Raw genomic sequence first — 23,186 nt, 5'->3', positions numbered from 1 at the left:
CTTAATTAGTAAGCTCATGTGAGCGGCCTAATTAAATTATCTTGCTTTGGATTTACTCACAAAAACAAGAAGCCGCTTCGAAGGAAAACCTATCATTGTTTGTAATTTCAGGCCAGGTCAACCTAACTACATAACTGAGGATGTCTCAGAGAAAGCTATATCAAGGGACACCATAACTATTTTCTGAAGAATCTCTAATACACGAGGTTTCTCACACCACCATTGTCACAGAGTTGTAGAGGAAAAGCCCAGTGTTTCTACAGCTCGTCGTTCAAGCTTGACCTTGAAAGATATTATGATTAGATCAATACAAGGATAACTTAGATGTAAGAAGTTGAAAACTGAGGATGCCTACAAGGTGATTATCAACAGCATTTCGTGGAGAAAGAGAACTAAGAAAAAGGTGCAAGTCACAGGCACTGATACAAATGGCAAAGGAAGGATAAGAACGAATGTTCACCTCTTGTAGTCCAGAGGAAGGATAAAAAGTCTCTTGCCGCGGAGACTGCAACAAGTGAGTTACCTAGGATTCAAAGACTAAAAGAATCATTGGTCATTCATGAGACAACCATTTCCATAGATACGTAACATGGCTAGTGGTCATTGATCATGATGATAGTCTAAAACAAAAACATAAAAAAAAAATGACATGAGAAGCACAAGATCTATTGTACCAAATTATTATGTGATAAGTTTGTTTTGACTTATATAAAAAAAATAGATGTCTAAGGTATCCAAAGCAAGACGTATGACTTAGGACTCTGCCCAGATATGTGTTGGGGATCACACAAATCTCTCTTGAGAATCTCTTAGGGTCTTCTTCCATATATTTGTTCAAAGACTTATGGCTGAGCACTCACCCCAGATATTTGTTTTGACTAATAAGGAGAAAATAAAGAAATCGATGTCTCAGTTGTATTGCTTGGTCGATTGGTGAACAAAATTGATTTTGCAGTCACACCACAACCATCAGGAAGTTTCTTAACCGAGCAAGAGACACTAGCCAGTTGTCCAATGACCAACACATGGTCTCCCAAATAAGTGACCTCGACCCATCTACCAGCCTCCTCATCTAGCTTACTTACTAGGGAAGTTGCCTCAACCAGGAAAAGTTCATCATCGCCATATGGAATCAGATAGTCTAGTGTCTTGTAAGGTGAGGGCATCAGGTTCTTAACTTCCAGCGAATAAGGATCAATGGAGACAATTTTTCCGGTAAAAAAGACTGCATAAAATCTGCCTCTAAAAGTGACTAAATCCGTGCATAGATAATCCGGGATGTTCATAAGCCGCTTCCACCTCATTTCCGTAATTGATAACACCAACAAGACTTTAAAGTAGTTGACGAGCACAACGAATTCTTCTCCTCCTCCTTCCTTGGTTAGCGGAAGACAAGCTACGCCTCTGTAATATGTATTACATTCTTTAGGATCCCAGCCAACCATTCTGTACTGGTGTTGCCACATAGGGAGTATCTCGCAGTCGCGCAAGCTAACCAAGGATTGATAAGAACCTGGGATCTCCACTTTCACTGAGAACTGACTAGCAGATGGAAACTCCTCTGACTCATCTCGAACTAATCCTCCCAACATATACTTAGAAGCATACGTAAGAGATTTGACTCTTAAAAGAGACAAAGGGACCTTCTCGAGGGTGCACAAGTCTTTGCTTTTGAAAGGATAATCGGCGAAAGCGGGAAGAGAGTAACGTGTGCATAATAAACAAGAAGGAAAGGGGAATGAGGATCGCCACGAGCTGCAAACAGACCGAGCATGAATAACGTCGATAAAGTCCTCTAGTTTCTCGGAGATAATGTGCAAGAGAACTTCAGGGAGAAGAGATCAGTCTGATGACATCTTGAAACCTGATTATAAAAGGATAACAAAAAAAATTAAAATCAGTTATCATGAGTACTAAGATATAAGATCTTTTTAGAATAACCCCCATACATATACACCAAACAACATCTGATACCAAATCAAATTTACAAATAGATTATTCATATGGAGAAAAACAGTTCGTACACAATCCAGGAGACGGAAAAAATGAAGCTTTTAGGGTTTATTAGGGAATTGTAAACAAACATGCATGAACCGAGAAAATATCTTGCATAACAAATCAACTGTTCCGTATTAAGGCGGACGACAAGAATAACAAATATTAAAAATAGAGAATCGAATCGTATCCAATTCCAGAATTCGATTAAAAAAAAAATTGTTCTTCCTTTTCCCTTTCTTACCAAAAATCTGGATTAGTGTTGATGAAACCCTAAACACGTCGCACAAATTCACTGGAAGGAGCCATTCTTGGGGAATTTTTCTGATTCGCGATTGATATAAAATGAAATCTTCTTCTTGATCTGTTTTTTTGTTTATATTAAAAATGTATTTATTTATTTATGACATTAATGATCAATGTATATAATCTTCAACTAAGATGGCACGAGTCAACATTTTTAAAAAAATTTATAGTAAAAAAAATTATTTAAAAAAATATATATTCTGTTTGAGATAATATTTATTTTTAATTGTTATGTAAATCTATTAGTCTATTTAAACACTAATTATTATAAAATATTATAGTATTTTATTTTTGACGCATTATTACAGTTTTATATTATTTATTTGTTGTATTTACATCATTATTTTGTGAAATAAAAAATAGTAATTTTAATATTATAATTGTGAGAAAATAAAAATTATTAATTTCTCATCTATATAAATTTAGTTTTGCCAACCCAAAATGGAAATTAAAACACACATTTTCATATATATCACACACAATTCAAATCGCAGCATATCCAGAAAAATATGCATTTTATTAATTATAAGTATTATATGAAAATTCCAAACAATTTGTAAATAAAATAAAATGATAGGAGAATCATAATTTAAAATCTTAACAAAATCTTCGAAGTTAGTTATTAAAAATAATTGTATTGTATTCTTGGATATATATAAAATCTTAGTTTTTAAAATTCTGATTGGTTTATATATTTTTCAAAAAATAATTAGTAATCTCGTCCATAATTTATTAGAGAGAATTTTTTTTTTTTAGATTCTTTAGATTTTTTAATATTTGATCTGTGAGTGTTTTTTATTTTTAATTAAGTATATTTATTTAAATTAGTTAAATAAGCTTAATTAATTTTTTCTAATGGCAATTGAATATAATTTTTTACACATTTTAAGGTTAGTTTTATATTTGTACTTCTCAATTAATATAGTAGGATACAACTTTTTTTTTCATGTAACATTTGTTTAGAATATCTTAATGAATATTTTAAAAAGATTGCTTAAATTAACAGAATAACTAATTCAAACTTCAGTTTTATAAGCATCCCCACATTCCATTCAACTTTGCTACATTCCTAAACTAAAAGAAATAAACAACAAAAATGTTTAGTTGAGTTAACATTTGATTGGTAACAATGTTAAGTTACCACTAAATTAAGTTGAATTATGGACTTCACTTACAGATTATTCAAAAATGATACCAATCAACAACAAAATTAAAATTTGGAAGTTGAGTTTGAGTTATTATGATTGACTTACAATTTTGAGTTTATATCAAAATAATCAATAAAATAATTTTTACTGTTTTTATTTTATTTAATAACTTCTTTAATTATTATATATTTTTTTTGATAACCCAGGAGTGATCCTAAAAGCTTCCTAGGCCCAAAAACTAATCTCGGCCGAAGGAAACCATGTTAAATTTCGAATCCTGCCAATGCTACTCGAACCCAGGTGGCGGGACTTTTCTCCTTTTTCTTTGATTAGTTATTTTCAATTTCTTATATTTTGCCAAAATTATTATTTTTATTATTATTTGAAAATGAAAATAGGCATCAATCTAAATATGATATGATTATAAATATTATGGAATGCATATAGTTTAATTTTTTAACTTGCAATGTAACAATTAATTTTAGTTAACTTTTTGTATATTAAAATTATTTTCTTATTTATATATTTTATTTTTAGTAATTTTATTAAATGTATTCACTAACACTTTTTAATAATTATAATCAAATAATACATACCGCAACATCTACCACAAATATGTCACCAGTAAATAATTTTGGTAAAATTAATAACTTATATTTTTACAACGATTCATGGAACAGTTGTTTTTAACACATAATATTTACTACAAATTACATCAAATTATAATTTTCTCAACTTATGTTACCGATCAAAGTCAAAACAAAACTCAAACTAACAACTCTACTGTTACATTTTGCCTTTTTCAGACAGTTTAAACATGGAGAATTCCAAATTCTTACCCATGAACTACGCCACTTAAGCACCACTATATTAAACCAGAATGTAACCATTGTCGAATAATAAAAGCAGTCTACAGCGGAGGAGAGGCTCAAAACAAAGTCAGAAGCAAGAATATATAGAAAGCTGTCTGAAGGGTGTCTCGCATAGTGGAGGTCCTGGAGGACGTGAAAGCTAATCTTGGACAAGTTTGAAAAGAACCCAACAGAGCTCCTTTATTTATACAACAAAATTGAATTCTGAGGCTCTGGTTATGTTCAGAATTTCCATCGTGTCCTTTCAAAATCCAACTCAGTTGGTAAAGCTGTCAAACAAAACAACAATCCTCAACAAATCTTCCTTGGCTAGCTATAGTAGACAAACATGACCAGATCATACCAAGAACGCAGCCAAACATAGCTTTGAGAGTTCATGAGAGAACCATTTCCATAGACATAGCTGTCCGGTATTGAGAAAGTGTTAGTTAGAACAAAAACTACAACTAAAACTGAAATACAAGTTATCTAGTTTTCAGCATACCGTGGTGACACAAAATACACACACACACTTCAGAACAGAACAACAAAGATCACAAAAGCTAATATATACAAAAACCAACAGTAAGTCTCAGGCATCCAAAGCGAGATTTTCAGAATGGTCTTCAACGCGGAGAGCCAGCGCCGGAGATTTGCTGAGGATCGTCACACGTTTCTCTCTTGTGAGTCTCCAAATATTGAGGTCGTCTTCTGCCCTTACAGTATGTACTCCATATTTGTAGGCAAAAGTTACATTGCCTTCATTGGTAAACAAAATTGAGTTCCCAGTCAGACCACAACCATCAGGAAACTCCTTAGCAGAGCAGCAGACATTTCCAAAGCGTTCAGGAAACAACACACGGTCTCCCAGATCACTGACAACAACCCATACACCAGCCTCCTCATCTAGCCTACTTACTCTACATGTGAACCGATTAAAATCTAGTTCATCAGCATCAGGAATCGGGTCGAAATTCTCAACCAGGAAAAGCTCATCATCATTACCAGATGGAATCAGATAATTGATTGAGCGCAGAGGCTGTGAAGGCATCAAGGGAGTCACTTCCAGCGAGTAAGGATCGATAACGACAATTATTCCGGTTAAAAAACAGCATAGAACCGGCCTCTGTAAGTGACTAAATCCGTGCATTGATAGTTTGGGACATTCGTTAGCCGCTTCCACCTCATCTCGACACTTGCTAACACCAACAAAACTTTAGCGTAGTTGAGTAGCACAACAAATTCTCCGTCCTTGTTTAGCGGAAGGAAAGCCACACCTCTGTAATATCTTATCCATCTCTCAGGATCCCAACCGATCATTCTGTACTGATAGCCCAGTGGGAGAATTTGATAGTCGAGAATCTTCATCAAGGTTGGATCAGATCCTCGGAACTTCACTTTCACTGTACATTGAAGAGGAGATGGAAGCTCCAAATGATGATCATCTCGGCCTATTCCTCCCAGGGTATACTCACACGGTAACGCAGCAGAAGCAACAGGAGCTCGGAGTCTAAAGAGGAACAAAGGGACCTTCTCGAGGGTGCACAAGTCTTTGCTTTCTATAGGGAAGTCGGCGAACGAGGGAAGAGAATAACTTGGCCGTACCAGGCAAGAAGGAAAGGGAAATACGGATCGCCATGTGCGGCAAACAGAACGAGCATGAACGACATCGAAGCAGTAAGCCGCCAGTTTCTTGGAGATAAGTGGAAGTAGCTCCTCCGGGAGCTGAGACCAGTCGGGCTTCATGGATGACATCTTCTTTCTCCTTACAGGTTTACGAAATTGTAAGCAAACATGAACAGAAAAGATTTATTATAGCAGAAACCCTTCCCCCAGTGCCGGCTTAGATAGGGGACAAGGGTGCGACCGCCCCGGGTTCATTGATTAAATGATAAATAATGGAAAATAAGGAGCACGAAAAAATAAATAATGCAATATTAAGAGGTACAAAAAAGAAATCATGTAATATAAATAGACAAAAACAAAATTTGTAACACAAAAATAATTCATTAAAATATATTTTAACAATTTATTTTTACTAAAAAAAGTCAATATCCAAAAAAACTTTTTATTTTTTATAATTATCATAACTGACTCCAATTTAGAATAAAATTTTTTTTTATAATCTTATCAAGTGTTTATATATTGTTAAAATGAACTTTAATATACAACAGAGAGGTTAAAAAAAAAATTTGGTCTTTCATACAAAAAAAATTGCCCAGGGCCCCTTAAAACCTTGAGTCGGTGAAGGCTTCACCACTAGCAGTACACCATCAGAATTAAGAACAGGTATATAAAAAGTGGCAGTTTTTGAAGCAATTAATAAAGAACCCCAACAGATTTTTTCTAAAGCCTATAGCCAAATTTAAGTGGGCTTTGCTATCTTCGATTTCAATCAGGGGGAACTCAAAACAGAAACATACCTGTCGTAGTTGAAAGACTTATGAAAAGTGAAACCTAAGGATCAAGAAGAAATTACTCGATTACAGGCGAGAGATTTGAGTGTGGGAGAACTTTTTACTGTTTTTACTTTTTAGGGTTGAGTAGATTTCGACTTTGGATAATGATAAATGATGAAGAATTTGGAAACGACGTCATTTCCGGGTAGATAAGAAAGAACTGTGTCGGTTTCATTCTTTTTTTTTTTTTTTTTTCACTTTCGGACATCATTTTTATCGGTAATGTAACAATATCCCACATCGTTTTGAGTTCTTAAACTAGTTTATAAAATAATTATAGTTGCACATTCTTACAAACTGTAAATGGGCTTGTTTAGAAGCCCAATTTTTTAACATTAAAAGGGGTAAAGAAATTAGTTCAATAGGCGATTAAACCAATTGAATGGTTTAGTCAGCCGATCAAAATGGTTGTCCGATAGGAAAAATCGTGGTGGAATCTTACTTCTAGGCTCAAAAACTTTGGCCCCAAGGCACAAATAATGAAAATTATATACCTGTAGCTGATTTCATCTCTTCTGTGGGCTCAACAACTTTGGCTCCAAGGCACAAACAAGAGATAGACATGGCCCATTTTTCTATCCAGCAATATACAGTACAGTCTTTTAAGGTTGTAGCTATGGATCAGAGGCCAATTATGCATCTGTTTCAGTTTTGAGAATAAGCAGTTCAAGTTTCAATATGATTTTGGGAAGAAAACATACTTCTTTTTGAAACCCTTTTGCGTTAATGAAAAACTTAGGTCTCTAACTGACACGTGACCAAGAACACAGCTTTGAGAGTTCATGAAACAATTATATTTCCACAGACATATGGCTGTGTGGTGTTTATACAAGAGTTAAATATCAATTACCAAGTGAAAAAGAAAAAGAAAAAAAACTCTAGAACAATGGGCAACAACAGAGATCACTGTTATATCTATTATCTATACCTATAATTAAAGTTAAGTTTGTTTGTGATCTAATAAAGACAAAAAAAACTAACCAACAGAATGACTCAAGCATCCAAAATGAGATTCTCAACTTGGAGAGCCAAAACTGGATCTGTATTGAAGATCATCACACGATTCTCCCTTGTGGTTCTCCAACAATCGAGATCGTCTTCCCCTGTTCCAGTATGTACTCCATATTTGTAGGGAAAGGTTGGTTCATTGGTGAACACAATTGAGTTCCCACTCAAACCACAACCATCAGGAAGCTCCTTACCTGAGCAGCAGACATTTCCAAAGTGTCCAATAAACAACAGACGGTCTCCCAGATCTCTCACCTCAACCCATTTACTACACTCCTCATCTAGCCTACTCACTCTACAAGTGAACCGGCTAAAATCTATTTCTTCAAACATTGGGATGGTTACCTCAACCAGGAAAAGTTCATCATCCCCAGATGCAACTAGATAGTTTAGTGGCTTCGGAGGTGAAGGCATCAAGAGAGTCACCTCCAGGGAATAAGGATCGATGATGAAAGTACTTCTGGCAAGAAACGATGCATAAAACCTACCTCTAAAAGTGCCTAAATCCGAGCATACAGAACCAGCTGGGACGTTCTCAAGCCGCTTCCACTTCATTTCAGCACTTGTTAACACCAGCAAAACATTAGTGTAGTTGAGGATCACAACGAACTCTCCTCTTCTTCCCTCCTTGTTTAGCGGAAGAAAAGCCACGCCTCTATAACCTTTAGGTTCCCAACCGATCAATCTGTACTGATGGCCTAGAGGGAGGATCTGGCACTCGACCATGTTCATTAGAGCTGGATCATATCCTTGGATCTGCACTTTCACTGAACATTGAAGAGGAGATGGAAGATCCAAATGATGATCATCTCGGCCTATTCCTCCCAGAAAATACTCAGAAGCCAACGACGAATTAGCAGCAATGGTTGGAGCTCGGGGTCTAAAGAGGAACAAAGGGACCTTCTCGAGGGTGCACAATTCTTTGCTTTCGAGTGTGACTTCGTCGAATGTGGGAAGAGAGTAACTTGGGCGTAACAAGGAAGATGGAAAAGGAAATGTGGATCGCCACGAGTTGCAAACAGAGCGAGCATGAAATACATCGAAACAGTCCTCCACATATTTGGAGACAATTTGAAGTAACTCCTCCGGTAAAAGAGACCAGTTTGGCAGCATTGATGATGATGATGATGTCTTCTTTCTCGTTGCCATGGTTGTGTGATTTCGAAATCTGAAAAAAAAAAAAAAAACAATTCAAGGGTTCAGGAACTTGTAAACGAACGTGGCCACTGACCAGAGATGATCGATCACTTATAACTAGATGAAAACTGATACGCATTGACTAAACTCGTGGTTTCTACACATACTACAAGAACATGATTAACCTACAAACAATGAAAACAGTTCCAATTACGTTTACTCACCAAAATGCTAAAGAGTCACACAAGTTCGTTTACAAAATTGTCAGTTTTATAATTTAGGAAGGAGCCGTTGAGGAGGGAGAGCGGTTCTTCTGTTGATTTCCACTTTCTTGACTTCCGCTAACAAATGATTGACGAGGTCAAAAATATATTTTTTTTTAACTCTTTTTTCTAACATTCACATTTCTTTTCACTTGAAAAAAAAAAAAAAACTACTTCAAGAAACCCATGAATAGGAAGAAAAATTAAATTTGAAGAAAATAGAGTACTAATAATATATATAATAAAAAGACAAATGACAAGTACTCAAGAAGTCAATGATATGAAGAAGCAAAATATGTTATCCAATTTTTTTTGGATAAAAGGAGTCCAAAAAAATTGTATGAATGAAAAGGGTCTGTAAAGATTTTTTATATGAAATAGAGTTCAAGTTTTTATTTTTTTTTAAACGAAAAAGAGACCCATAAAACAGTACTAGTTTTTATTTTTATCAAAATAAATGAATTTTTTTATGATTTTCATATATTAGAAGGTGTCTTGTTTCAAAATTTTGCCTATAGACCCAATGTCTGAGCCGGCACCACGACTACTGAATAAAAAACTAAACAAATCATTGAATGATCATTTGTCGTCTATGCTTATGATTGTGCTTCTATAAGACTATTAGATTAAATATATAAAGGCTTTTTGACATGGAAATATTATAAGATTAAGATTATGGTGATGGAAAACTAACCAGTATAATAAGCTGACGTTATAAGGTATAAGAGTTACTGTCACAAATCGGTTCGGGAATGCCGAAGATGAAACTTTTGATCGACACGGATGAATTAATCTAAATCAACACAAAGAAAGAAAGAGATTCTCTTTTGTGTAAAACTTAAAACTAAATAACAAATAAGCAAAAGCAACAATTACATAAGGAGGTTCAACCTAGCTACCCAAAAAAAAAATAGCAAGAACTAGAAAATAGAAATTCACCATAAACACACACAGAATGATATAACGAAAAAAAGGAAATATGTCTTACGTTCATGCTACTTGGTCTGGCACAGAAAATGATACAACATTCAAAATATCAAATGCAGAGTTGCTGCATCATATATGAAAGAACATGCAAAATGATGTGCTTGGTTTTTTTTTTTTTTTTTTTTTTTTTAAAGAACATGCAAATTACATTCACTATTAAAGTGTTTATAACATCAAACATGGTATTTTGATATATTATGGGTTTGCAGAGATGTGTTTCCATGTGCTAAGTGTGTTCCTTTGCTCATCTAGCTACTCATCTAGTATGGTTTTGAGTGCTAACTGCTAAGCTTTAAACTCTAAATAATGGTGGTTTTGTATTGGAAAGTTTTATCTTTGATTTAATAATAATAATTAAAAAAAAACACATGTCTTTGGTATCAAAAGTAAGAGTTTATAGCTTAGCGCTTAATCCAAAGAGCCAACACCGGAGGAGACAAAAGACAAGTATAAGTGAAAAGACTATTAACCATTTCCATACACACGAGACACGACACGACTGTGTTTTCAATTGGCAAAAGAAATTTAAAACTGACACGAATGTATTACAGTCTTTACCTAAAAGAAACAGAACCAACATATGTCTTAGGTATCCAAAGTAAGATTTAGGAAACAGAACCAACATATGTCTTAGGTATCCAAAGTAAGATTTAGAAACAGAACCAACATATATCTTAGCCAGGTATTCCAAGTAAGATCTTACGGCTTAGTGCTCAACACGAAAAGCCACCACAGGAGGAGATTTGTTAAGAATCTTCACACGATACTCTCTTGATAATCTCCAAAAATTGAGGTCATCTTCCGCGTATTCTGTAGGCACACCATATTTATAAAAGTATATTGCATCACCTGGCCAGTCAGTAAACAACATTGAGTTCCCACTCACACCACAACCATCAGGAAGCTCCTTAGCCGAACAAGTAACATTCCCTTGCTCTCCAATAAACAATACGCGGTCTTCAAAATCGCTGACCACGTCCCATTCACCAGCATCCTCATCTAAACTACTCACTCTGCATGTTAACCGGCTAACCTCTACTACTTCAGCCTGTGGGATGGTTGCCTCAACCAGGAAAAGTTCATCATTGCCAGATTGAACCAGATAATTTATTGAGCTAAAATGATCTGCGGGATTCATGAGAGTCGCTTCCAGAGAATAAGGATCGATAACAAAAATGTCTCCGTTAAGATAGGCTGCATAAAATCTGCCTCTAAAAGTCAATACCTTCTGACATGAAGTATCTGTGATTTTCCCAAGCCGCACCCACCTTGTTTCCTCACTTCTAAACACCACCAAATCATTAGTGAAGTTAAGGATCACAACGAAGTCTTCTCCTCCTCCCTCTTTGTTTAAGGGAAGAAGAGCCACGCCTCGGTAAGGTGATGTCCATGATTCAGGATCCCAACCGATCACTCTGTACTGATGGCCCAAAGAGATGATCTGGCAGTCTAGCATGTTCATCAAGGTTGGATCAGATCCTGGTAACTGCATTCTTACCGAACACTGAAGCGGAGATGGAAGCTCCATATGATCCCTAGAGTTATCTCGGCCTAAATCTCCCAGATAAAACACAGAAGGCGACACGGCAGGAGTTTTGACTCTAAAGAGAAACAAAGGGATCTTCTCGACGGTGCACAAGACTTTGCTTTCATCTGAAAACGTGGGAAGAGAGTAACTTGGACGTAAGAGGCAAGAAGGAAACGGAAACGAGGATCGCCACGAGGTGCAAACAGAGCGAGCATGGACAACATCGAAACAGTATTCCTCGTCCTCCAGATCCTTGGCGATAAGGTGAAGTAGCTCTTGGGGGAGAAGAGACCAGTCTGGCACAGATGGAGATTGACAAGGCTGCTGTTTTGAAACCTAATTCAGAAAAAAAAAAAATCATTTGTAGGATTAAACGAATACTGTGTTGAGAAAAGACTGAAACATGAAGAGAGATTAGATTTACAGGCATATCAATTACTGAGAACTAAGTTATATATGATTGATTCAATTTCACCATACATACATCTGATAACAAACATGAAAATTAATGGAGAATGAAACAAAAAATGTCCAAGTAGCATAATGGATAGATATGATTGCTTCTGTTCTTACACAATCTAACATAATGGATGATTGCTTCTGTTCCTTTGCATGTTCTGTCATATTTGCTGCTTTCAATATCTGAAAGAAAGAAAAATAAAAGCTTCTAGGTTTTAGGTCACTGAAAAAAAACATGAACAGAGAATGATTAATCGAATCATACCAAAGGGAGAGAAGGAGTCCGTACTCTCACTCCAAAAAATCACAGAAGTTATAAAAGAATCTCAAAATGTAACCGTCGTTTCAATATGGGAGAGTGGGACGGTTTCACAAGTGAACTCTCACGTGTTTCGTTTAATTAATTTCAAGAGACCATTGCAATTCTTAATAGGACGTTACGATATGGGCTGTCATAGACTCATAGACTCTTACTATTATTGGAAAAGAGATTATCGATTATTACAGAACACCTTTAGCATCTAGGTAAAGCATTCATCTATCTTCTAGTACAACTGAGATATCAAACACAAGCTATAAATTGTACATCACTACTGTGAACCAGAATGTCAAAAGGAGTCTCACTAGTGAAAACATTGATTCATGCAATTCAGTAACCTTTTAGAAACATTGTTTCAGTTGGTCTCTGGCATCACTTTGGAGCAGAACTTAAGAACAGAGCTTTCGTGTGCTTCCCAAATTAGCTCCAACATGACTGATTCTCCTATCTTCACATGGTTAGCATCGCAAAACTCTATCCAGCCACCAACCAATCGCATTCTCAGATGTTTCTTGTCAAACCTCAGATCCGTAGACCATTTTACGCCATGTTTATCCAAGAAACTCATCTTCTTTGCCTTTACTATGCCACTCACCTTTGTGAAATGTATTGGAAGAGTCTGAGAAAGATTCAAACAACGGAGACAAGGATTAAGAATCAAAAAGGCTGTAAAAAGGAAAGGGCTCAGTGATGAAACTAACCAGTCTAGAACATTTGACGTTGTAACTTGTAAGAGTTAGGGTCACATATCGGTTTTGGGATGCCGAATATGAATCTTTCCGTATCAATGTACCCTTCCTTTCCTTTCTTTGTGAATTTTGTTGTAAGCTTATCCCATCTTGGCTCCTCTCTTCATCACTTTCCTGTTCTGTGGAAAGAGACTCTACTTCATTAGCCTCTGTCTCTTTGGAGGACAAACGTAGAACCAGAGTTCTTCCTCTTTGGATCAGTTTGAAAGTGAAGAAACTTCCAGCTCTAAGTTCATTGGCTTGACAAAATTTTCTCCATCCTCGTTTGATGTAAGCGATTCCGCATGATCTCTTACCTCTCAAATCAACAGTCCATGATCTGCCCTTTTCATTCATCAGAACAACAATCTCTCCACATCTTGTGTCTAGACCATTTTCCCTTACAAAACTTCTTGGAAAATTCTATAAAAACATTACAATACAACATGATTTTGATCTTCGTTCAGACCCTAGCATGATAATTTTTTTTGGGGCTCAAATTATACCAGTCTGTCATATAGGAGAGTCGAAGCCGTGATATTAGCCACGAAACAAGAGGGATCTAGTGATGAAGACTCTGGTTCTCTACTTGGATTCTTCCTCACTCTCTTCTTCCTTTGAATCTTCCCTGAAAACGAAGAAACAAATCCAAACTGAGTCTCTTATATATTAGTCATGGACTGTTTTATAGAGACGAACTCACCGAGGTTGTTATGGTCGTTTAAACAAGACACATATTGAATTTCACAACAACTAGGTCCCAACATTGTAACGTGGAAAGCCATGTCGCTCTCTTGTCTGAACACGACAATGTCACCGATTCGAAGATCATGTGCGACTGCAAACTCTTTCCAACCGTCAGTGATTCTCTGCCCATGTATCTTCACTTCCCAAGTTTTCTTTGACGCCTCTGACCTCAGCTCGGCCGTCTTCTGCTCATGTCCTTTTACATTCTTCAAGAGGAAAGCCACAGGAATCGTCTGAGACAACATGCAAAATACAAAACCAAACCCATCTTTCTTAAGAACCTTCTCAGACAGAGACAGATAAAGTAGAAGCAAGAAGAGAGGGAGAAAAAGAGAGTACCACGTGGCTGTAGAATCCGGGAAGAAGAGGCTTGAAGAAATGTTGACTCGCCATTATCAAAGTCCCTAAATCTCTCAGCCTCTACACTACAATATAATGGAGGAAAGCGTGTAGTGTACAGAACATTTACCACAAGCTCATAGAGCTTTTATGATGAGTTTTTTTTTTTTTTAAAGAGATCAATTCCCATTGGTGAACTCTCCTTGGAACTCGAGAGCTTTGATTGCTGATTATTATTGTTAATTAAATCAGACTTATATAGTTTATCTCCATATTTATTGTTGACCTTCTTGGTTTCCGAATATCCAAGAAAAAACTCAGAAGGCGACACATCAGCAGGAGCTGAAGCTCGAACTCTAAAGGTCAACGGAGAAGAAAATTCAAGAGGAAGGAGAAGAATGTTGTTTTGTTGTCGTGGACTAAGATTTGAGAGTTATACACAGCCAAACCCATACATATAGCTTTGAGAGTTCGTGAGACAACCCTTTCCATAAACTTAGCTGTCGGTGTTGAGAAAGTAGTTGGTTAGAACAAAAACTGAAACTGAAATACAACTTATCTCGTATTCAGCATACCGTCTTGACACAAAATTCACACACACTTCAGAACAGAAAATAAAAGATCACAGAAGCTAATTATAAAAAAACCAACGGTATGTCTCAGGTACCCAAAGCGAGATTTTCAGAACGGTCATCAACGCGGAGAGCCACCACCGGAGATGTGCTGAGGATCGTCACACGTTTCTCTCTTGAGAATCTCCAAATATTGAGTTCGTCTTCCGCCCTTCCTGTATGTAGTCCATATTTGTAAGCAAAAGTTACATTGCGGTCATTGGTGAACAAAATAGAGTTCCCAGTCACACCACATCCATCAGGAAGCTCCTTAGCCGAGCAGCAGACATTTCCAAAGTGTCCAAGAAACAACACACGGTCCCCCAAAACGCTGACCACGACCCATTTACCAGCCTCCTCATCTAGCCTACTCACTCTACATGTGAACCGATTAAAATCTATTTCATCAGCAACAGGAACTGGGTAGAAATTCTCAACCAGGAAAAGCTCATCATCTCCAGATGGAATCAGATAATCGCCTGAGAGCAGAGGCTGTGAAGGCATCATGGGAGTCACTTCCAGCGAATAAGGATCGATAACGACAATTTCTCTGGCTTCAAAACTTGCATAGAATCTGCCTCTAAAAGTGACTAAATGCGTGCATAGAGAATCTGGGACATTCTTGAGCGGTTCCCACCTCATTTCAGCACTTATTAACACCAGCAAACCTCTCGAGTATGTGTGTGTGAGAAGCACAACGAATTCTCGTCGGAAGCAAAACCACACTTTTATGATATAATGTCAATTCTTGAGGACCCCAACCGATCACCCTGTACTGATGGCCCAGAGGGATGATCTGACAGTATAGCATATTCATCAAGATTGGCTCAGATTCTGGAATATTCAGTTTCACTGAGCACTGAAGTGGAGATGGAAGAAGCTTCATATGATCATCTGACTCATCTCGACCTATTGCTCCAAGTAAATACACAGAAGGCCACACTACATTAGCGGCAGGAGGAGGAGTTCGGATTCTAAAGAGGAACAAAGGGACCATCTCCAGGGTGCACGAATCTTCGTCTTCGATATGGAAACCAGGGAACGAGGGAAGAGAATAACTTGGGCGTAACAGGCAAGAAGGAAAGGGAAATACGGATCGCCACGTGCGGCAAACAGAACGAGCATGAACGACATCGAAACAGTAATCCTCCAGTTTCTTGGAGATAACTTGCTGTAGCTCATCCGGGAGCTGAGACCAGTCTGGGTACAAAGATGATATCTTCTCTTTCTTTGCCATGTTTGCTTGATTAAGACAGAAACTAACTGCTGCAAATCTGGGAAATTTTTAAACAATTGTAGTGGTTTAGGAATATATAAGATGTATCGCATAACACACTGACACTACACTAACAGTTTTAAGCGCAACAAAAGGAGTCAATTTCGAAGAATTAATAATAGTCTCAAAGAAGCCTAGACACAACAATTACTACAATCTATACCCGATAAAATCAGTTTGTAACTATTGTGAGAGAACGAACATACTATACTCGGATTACGAAGACGAAACCCAAAGGATGGAGAAGAAATTACTCAACTATGACTGTCAGTCAATCCCAGCGAGAGATTTTTTTTTTTTTTTTAGGGTTCAGTGAATTTGGTAGAGATGTGGAAGAAGAAGAAAAGTAAGATTTTGCCGTCGTTCTCAACTACATAATTTGACTACGATCCTCCGGTTCAAGGTATCGGTTTACATCCGGTTTAATTCCTTTTTTTTTTTTTTTATCAGAACCTTTATTACAATAGCTTGTTTTATTTATTATTTATTAAATGGAAAATTAGATTTGATCAGTGAAGTTTTTTTTAGGCTGTTTTTTGAAACAAAATATCTAATTAGAATTGTTGCCGATCAAAGTTCTTACACCTTGTTCTTAAGTTATCATGAAAGGTGAACCGGAAAGAAAACAAATACTAGGTGAAGTTATCAAAGGTGGTGCAATGTATACTCTTACATGCTTGTAGCTATAAAAGATGGCAAGGGACAGAGCCCATTATGTATCTGCTGCAGGTTTAAAGAACTTTGGTCAATCACATGACCGTGACTGTGTTATACCAAGAGCAGCACCAGGCACACAGCTTCGAGAGTTCATAAGACAACCATTTCAATAATAGAGACAACAATGTTGGGGGAGATAGTTTACAACTAGAAAACATTAAAACTAGAATATCACCATAACAAAAGCCAGCAGACGTTTCTCAGTTATCCAAAGTAAGATTTTACGGATTTTTGTGCTCAATACAAAGGAAAGCCACCATGGGAGATGTTCTGAAGATCGTCACACAAGTCTCTTTTGAGGATCTCCAAAAATTGAGGTCGTCTTCAGCGTTTCCTGTATCTACTCCATATTTATAGCAGTAAGTTGAACCGAATGGTTCATTGGTGAACAACATTGAGTTCTCACTTACACCACAACCATCAGGAAGCTCCCTAGCTGAGCAGCAGCTATTTCCCGGTTGTCCAATTAACAACACACGGCCTCCCAAATCATTAACCACGACCCATTCACCAGCCTCCTCATCTAATCTACTCACTCGACATGCTAACTTGCTAAAGTCTATTACACTACCACGAACAATAATCATCTCAACCAAGAAAAGTTCATCATTGCCAGATGGTACAAGATAGTTCTGTGAGTTCAGACGCTCCGAGGGCACTAGGGGAGTTGCTTCCAGTGTATAAGGATCAATCACGAAAACATCTCCATTAAGAAAGACTGCATAGAACCTGCCTCTAAAAGTGACTATATCTTTGCAGTCAGCTCTTGAGGTTTTCTCAAGCCGCATCCACCTCATATCAGCACTTGTTAACACCAACAGATTATGAGAGTAGCCAATAAGCACAACAAACTCTCCCTCTCCTAGCGGAAGAGAAGCCACGCCTCGGAAACTTGTAGCCAATGATTGAGGATCCCAACCGACCATTCTGTACTGAAACCCCAGAGGGAGAATCTGACAGTCAAGAACGTTCATCAGTGTAGGCTCAGAATCTGGGATGTTCACTTTCACTGAACATTGAAAGGGAGATGGAAGCGCCTTCACTGACTTATCTCGGTTTATTCCTCCCACAAAAAACTCAGAAGGCAACCCAACAGCAGGAGCAAGAACTCTAAAAAGGAACATAGGGAACTTCTCGAGGGTGCAATAACCTTTGCTTTTGCGAGGGAACTTGGAGAAGTAGGGAAGTGAATAACTTGTGCCTAATAGACAAGAAGGAAAAGGGAAGATGGATCGCCACGGGTGGCAAACAGATCGAGCATGAATAACATCGAAACAGTCCTCAAGATTGTCAGAGATAATGTGCAGTAGCTCTTCAGGGAGACGAGACCAGTCTAACTTGGACAATGTTTGCTCTTTAGTTGCAGGTTGTTCTGCAACCTGAATGAAAAATATCAATTTTTTTAAAGATCTGCCAGCAAATTTAGAAAGCAGAGATTCAAATCAAAGAAGGAGAGAAACAAAGAGTTCATACACTATTGGAACTTTGCGGTAGCTCTTCGAGGAGAGGAGAGCAGTCTAGTAGCGATTTGTTCGTTTCCTCTGTTGCAGGTTTTGCCATGTTTTCTGGTTGTTGCGATTTCCTAACCTAAAAGACAAATAATTAAGCTTCTAGAGTTTTAGGAAACATGAACAGTGAGAGATTAGTCCCATAACAGTACCAAACTCATGGTTTGCTATTGAAACAGAGGAATCAAAATCCAAATCAAGAACTAAATCGATAAAAAATATGACAAGGTTTTCGATTTTTTTTTGTAGCAAAGAGGAGAGTAAGAAGAGTGTGTACCCAAATCATGTTTGGTGTCTTCTTTCTCGGTGCCATGTTTTAACTGATTCCTGTAATTTCCGAAATCTGTAAGAAAAAAAAATTGAGCTTGCTAGGGTTTATGATGAACATTGAACTGAGAGAAAATTAAAACTATCAAGAACAAGACTCATGTACCACAACTACGGATTTGAAAAGTTTAGAACCCTAAATGTTTACAAAACCACATTTTTCTAGCTCCAAGTTAGGTGAGTGGAGGGCTTAACATTTTTGAAGTTGGTATGGCTTTTTAGTTTTGTTTATTTAAAAAATTATTTACAACATTAATTCCTAAAAGTTTTCCAAAACTAATATTATTCTACATTTTGTTTCCTAAATATTTTATATTTCATTTCAATTAAAAATATAACAATAATCTATATAAAAATATAAATTATCATATATTTAACCATACATTATGTTATGTTTTGAAGATATTCTATATCTGAATTCTTCGTAAACAAATAAAAAAACAATTTGATTCTCATTTTGTTTTCCAAAATCTGTGAGCTTTGATTCTCAGCGTAAGAAAAATTTCGATTGACAATTATTTAAATATTATAATTAACATATATAAACTTAATAAATTTTTTAATTATTACGAATATGTAAAATTAAATAATTCTAAAATACTATATAATATGGTTATATAGTAGATGAGTTATAAAAAGAACATGTTGAAATTGATAAAATATTATTAAATTTGTGTTAACACGGGTTAAATCCTCATTTAATTATATATCAACATTACTACTATTAGAATATTTGACATAAAATCAAGTTGATTTAACTAAGATTGTATAAAATAATTAAATCATTAGAAAAAATATGACTTAATCACAGCTTATAATTACTGATTATGTATTTAGATTCCTTATTTTTTGTTATAATAATTAAAAATCAAAATAGAATCTCAAACACTAAACAAAACAAACTAAATATAACAAACAAATAGTCATGAAGTGTATTGCGGGTTAAAAAAATAATATAAATACTTAGCTGCACAACAACTAGAAAATTTAGTTATTCCTCTATTTACAAAATATTTAATATTTAACAAATAGATACAACATAAGATATAAATTATATGCTTGCGGTGTACCGCGGGTTACAATCTAGTTGGTAATGGTTAGAGAAGAAAGAAAGCAATGGTGACTGTTTTCTTTCATTTTTTTTTTATTTTTTATATACTTGTATTTGGCTTTTGGACTTTTAATACAATAACCGATGATGTCTGTTTTGATCAAAAAAGAAAAAGATGGATGTCTGTACTCTGTAGGTTCAGAACTTCACATGGTTTAAGATCCTAATTTCGGTGTTTTGTATTCGGTTTAGGATTAAAATTAGGTTTAAGTGGCGATAGGTGGGCTGCGTTTCAGGCCCAAGTACAGTTACTACAAAACAAAACAAAACAAAACAAAACAAAAAGCTCAAATTCAGAATTTCAGAGAATATAAAAACATAGCTAAACTCTGGTATCTAAAAAAAAGGAAATACAACCACAATAACGTTAAAAACAATTTTGGAGAAGCAAAAAGGAAATTGGGAAAAAAAGAATTTGTATGTAAATTGACCGTTAAAACAAATTATATAATCAGAGTTTTGTTTTATTGCTTATATGATTATATAAAATTGTGGAGAAGTGCGGTGTAACGAGTTTCAGATCCTACACAGACGATACTTCTCCTTCCGACCCACTCATTTTTCTGAAGTTCGAAAACTTCGAACCAAACTACATCTATCAATTTGTTCTCAGCCAACTCCACGATCGTGTTATGTCCAAACAATGAAACAAATATCTGATCAGTTTCTTTTCTTTTTTTCTAAAAGAAAAATGAATTATTATTGTATGAGCTTATTGTATGGCAACCACCTTAAAGGTTTTCTAATGGAATTTAACACATGCTAATAACCTAATTAATGATCTTACCAAAAAAGAATAACCTAATTAATGATGGTAGGTTTTGAAAATTATTAATTTGATAATTACACATTGTAGAAAACTGGAAGCTCTAATCGATGAACGATAATAAAATATAACTATAAATATAAAAAAATTAAAGAAAACCAAAACCAAATTTTGTTTGTCTCTCCATCTTTTGTTAAATCCAAGAAACACAAACCATTTATACTAATGGCTTACGTAGGCTTACTTGAAGTCTTCATATTCTTGTCTTTATTTTCTTCCATTTTCTTGATCCACAAGAAACCCAATAAAATCTCACCTAGAAACTGGCCAGTTCTTGGGATGCTTCCTGGCATTCTCATCACGCTTCATATAGGATTAATGATTATGTTGCAGAGGTTCTCGAGGTCTCCAACTTGACTTTTGTATTCAAAGGCCCGTGGTTCTCTGGGATGAACATGTTGATCACTGCAGATCCTGTAAACATACAACACGTTTTCAACTCTAACTTCTCCAATTATAACAAAGGACCGGAGTTCAAAGAGATGTTCGATTTTCTAGGAAACGGGATCTTCACTGCTGACTCTAAGCTCTGGGAGGATATGAGGAAATCCGCACTGGTCGTGCTTAATTAGCCATCAAGAGTTTCAAAGCTTCTCATTGAGGACCATCACGCGTAAAATCAAGAACGGAGCTGTCCCGGTCCTTGATAATTTTGCAGAGGAGAATATGATATTTGATTTACAAGACTTCTTCCAGAGGCTAGCATTTGATGTAACCCTTACTCTGGTAACGGGATACGACTCAAATTCTCTTTCCATTGAAATGCCGATGAACGAGTATGCGAAAGCTATGGATGATGCCGAAGAAGTGGTCGTGTATAGACATGTGAAGCCTATGATCTTGTGGAAGCTGCAAAACTGGATTGGAGTTGGAGAAGAGAAGAAGATGACCGAAGCTAATGCTGCTTTCGACAGATCATGTGAAAAGTATATATCTGCCAAGAGAGAGGAGAAAATAATTCGGCGCTATGATATTGGAGAAGAAGCTCATGATGAGGATATATTAAGCGTCTACATGAACCTAGATACTTCCAAGTATGCATGAGCTTTTGAATCCAAGAGATGATAACTTCCACAAAGACATCATCAAGAGTTTCATGCTTGCTGGAAGAGACGCCATTGCAACCACTCTCATTTGGTTCTTTTGGCTGCTCTCCAAGAACCCTGAAGCTATGACCAAGATCCGCCAAGAGATAAACAACACAAATCTACCAAGTTCCGGATTTAGTTTAGATGCAGACAAGTTAAACAAGATGGTGTATTTACATGGTGCATTGTGTGAATCACTACGCCTCTACGCTCCAATCCCGTTCGAGCGGAAGTCTCCCATAAAGCAAGATATGCTTCCAAGTGGACATAAAGTCGATGCAAATTGGAAGATTTTGTTCTCTGTTTATGCGTTGGGGAGGATGAAGGCTGTGTGGGGAGAAGACGCGTCTGAATTCAAACCTGAGAGATGGATCTATGAGAGTAATGGAGGCCTAAAACATGAACCTTCTTTCAAGTTCTTCGTATTTAATTCCGGTCCAAGATATTGCTTGGGAAAAACTTGTCTTTCTTGCAGATGAAGACAGTGGCTGTTGAGATCATACGGAATTATAACATCAAGGTCGTTGAAGGGCACAAGATCGAGCCATCTTCTTCCATAATCCTTCACATGAAACATGGCCTCAAAGTCACAGTTGCTAAGAGATGATTGGTTTCATAACGTCAAAAGGACAATATTATCAAACTTGTAAGAAATCATTAATAAATGAAGCATCATTTCAAAGAGGTTGGTGTCTGTGAAGCAATCTTTATCCCAACAAATTTATACACCCTATGAAAGTTGGTGGTCGATGTGTCTTTCTCCAATGTAGGTTTGTGGCCCTCTCTCTGCTTCTCACCTGCTTTTTTTTTGCCTTTTTCCGTACTGTATGATCTTTTCAATTTATTTTCTGAAAATGTTCGTTCTATATACATTAATTACAAGACTATGAATATTATCCAAGATATAAACAGTTATAATGATAAAGATAGAATAAAATTTGATCAAACATGTGTATTTAAGTGGAGGAGTTTGGTAGGTATAGAAAATAAAAACCTAAAAAATGAATGAAAGAAAGAATGATTGATTTCCAAGGTGAAAAATATCTAAAAGATGTGCGTTGAGAATATGGCCACTTAGTGGCCAGATCATCCAAGTCTCATGCAAACATGCAAGTATCCAACCAGTTAAGAACCAAAACCTAACATTACTTGATAAATACACATTGTTGAAATATTAATGTTTAGCCAATTTCTTCATGATGAATACAACTAAAAGTCAAACCATATCCATTCTACATCCATATTAAGCAACTCTTGATTAGTTTTAGAATTCGTCGAATAGTATTACGGTTCATGTTTTATGGGCTTAAAAATTATAAGTACGCTATATGGAACTGGAACCTACGGCATATTTTTTTTTTGTGAACTGAAACCTACGGAATCTATTCTCCCAAACCTATTAGGAATAGGCACAGTCGATATATATATATATATATATATGTGGGTAG

General features: G+C 36.2%; 5 protein-coding genes and 3 pseudogenes across 6 annotated transcripts; 1 reads left to right on the top strand and 7 right to left on the bottom strand.

Moving 5' to 3' along the window:
* On the bottom strand, window positions 604-2,328 carry LOC104752119 (F-box/kelch-repeat protein At1g64840-like). Its single transcript, XM_010474188.1, has 2 exons — window positions 2,240-2,328; window positions 604-1,864 (listed from the first exon to the last, which is right to left on the bottom strand). Exon 2 carries the CDS (start codon window positions 1,590-1,592, stop codon window positions 879-881), a length of 714 nt encoding a protein of 237 aa, XP_010472490.1. The 5' UTR covers window positions 1,593-1,864; window positions 2,240-2,328; the 3' UTR covers window positions 604-878.
* Window positions 4,726-6,966, bottom strand: LOC104753974 (annotated as a pseudogene).
* On the bottom strand, window positions 7,753-8,916 carry LOC104753973 (F-box/kelch-repeat protein At1g64840-like). Its single transcript, XM_010476144.1, has one exon. The coding sequence runs from the start codon at window positions 8,914-8,916 to the stop codon at window positions 7,753-7,755; it is 1,164 nt and encodes a 387-aa protein (XP_010474446.1).
* On the bottom strand, window positions 10,633-12,463 carry LOC104752118 (F-box/kelch-repeat protein At1g64840-like). Its single transcript, XM_010474187.2, has 3 exons — window positions 12,407-12,463; window positions 12,256-12,324; window positions 10,633-12,018 (listed from the first exon to the last, which is right to left on the bottom strand). Exons 2-3 carry the CDS (start codon window positions 12,304-12,306, stop codon window positions 10,861-10,863), a joined length of 1,209 nt encoding a protein of 402 aa, XP_010472489.1. The 5' UTR covers window positions 12,307-12,324; window positions 12,407-12,463; the 3' UTR covers window positions 10,633-10,860.
* Window positions 12,616-14,328, bottom strand: LOC104752117 (putative B3 domain-containing protein REM15). Its single transcript, XM_010474186.2, has 5 exons — window positions 14,275-14,328; window positions 13,892-14,168; window positions 13,695-13,816; window positions 13,162-13,611; window positions 12,616-13,079 (listed from the first exon to the last, which is right to left on the bottom strand). The coding sequence occupies exons 1-5, from the start codon at window positions 14,326-14,328 to the stop codon at window positions 12,816-12,818; spliced, it is 1,167 nt and encodes a 388-aa protein (XP_010472488.1). The 3' UTR covers window positions 12,616-12,815.
* On the bottom strand, window positions 14,784-16,497 carry LOC104753970 (annotated as a pseudogene).
* On the bottom strand, window positions 16,966-18,901 carry LOC104752115 (F-box/kelch-repeat protein At1g64840-like). Of its 2 annotated transcripts, XM_010474185.2 has the most exons (4): window positions 18,820-18,901; window positions 18,664-18,729; window positions 18,352-18,465; window positions 16,966-18,257 (listed from the first exon to the last, which is right to left on the bottom strand). In XM_010474185.2, the coding sequence occupies exons 2-4, from the start codon at window positions 18,697-18,699 to the stop codon at window positions 17,100-17,102; spliced, it is 1,308 nt and encodes a 435-aa protein (XP_010472487.1). In that variant the 5' UTR covers window positions 18,700-18,729; window positions 18,820-18,901; the 3' UTR covers window positions 16,966-17,099. The 2 variants fall into 2 exon arrangements, with proteins under 2 accessions (XP_010472487.1, XP_010472486.1); XM_010474184.2 differs by lacking the exon at window positions 18,820-18,901 and having other exon boundaries at window positions 18,664-18,810.
* LOC104753969 lies at window positions 20,776-22,402 on the top strand (annotated as a pseudogene).

This window comes from Camelina sativa, chromosome 16, assembly GCF_000633955.1.
Source record: "Camelina sativa cultivar DH55 chromosome 16, Cs, whole genome shotgun sequence".
Taxonomy (NCBI): Eukaryota; Viridiplantae; Streptophyta; class Magnoliopsida; order Brassicales; family Brassicaceae; genus Camelina; species Camelina sativa.
The sequence above is the reverse complement of the archived record's forward strand: the minus strand, read 5'-3'. Positions and strand labels throughout refer to the sequence as shown.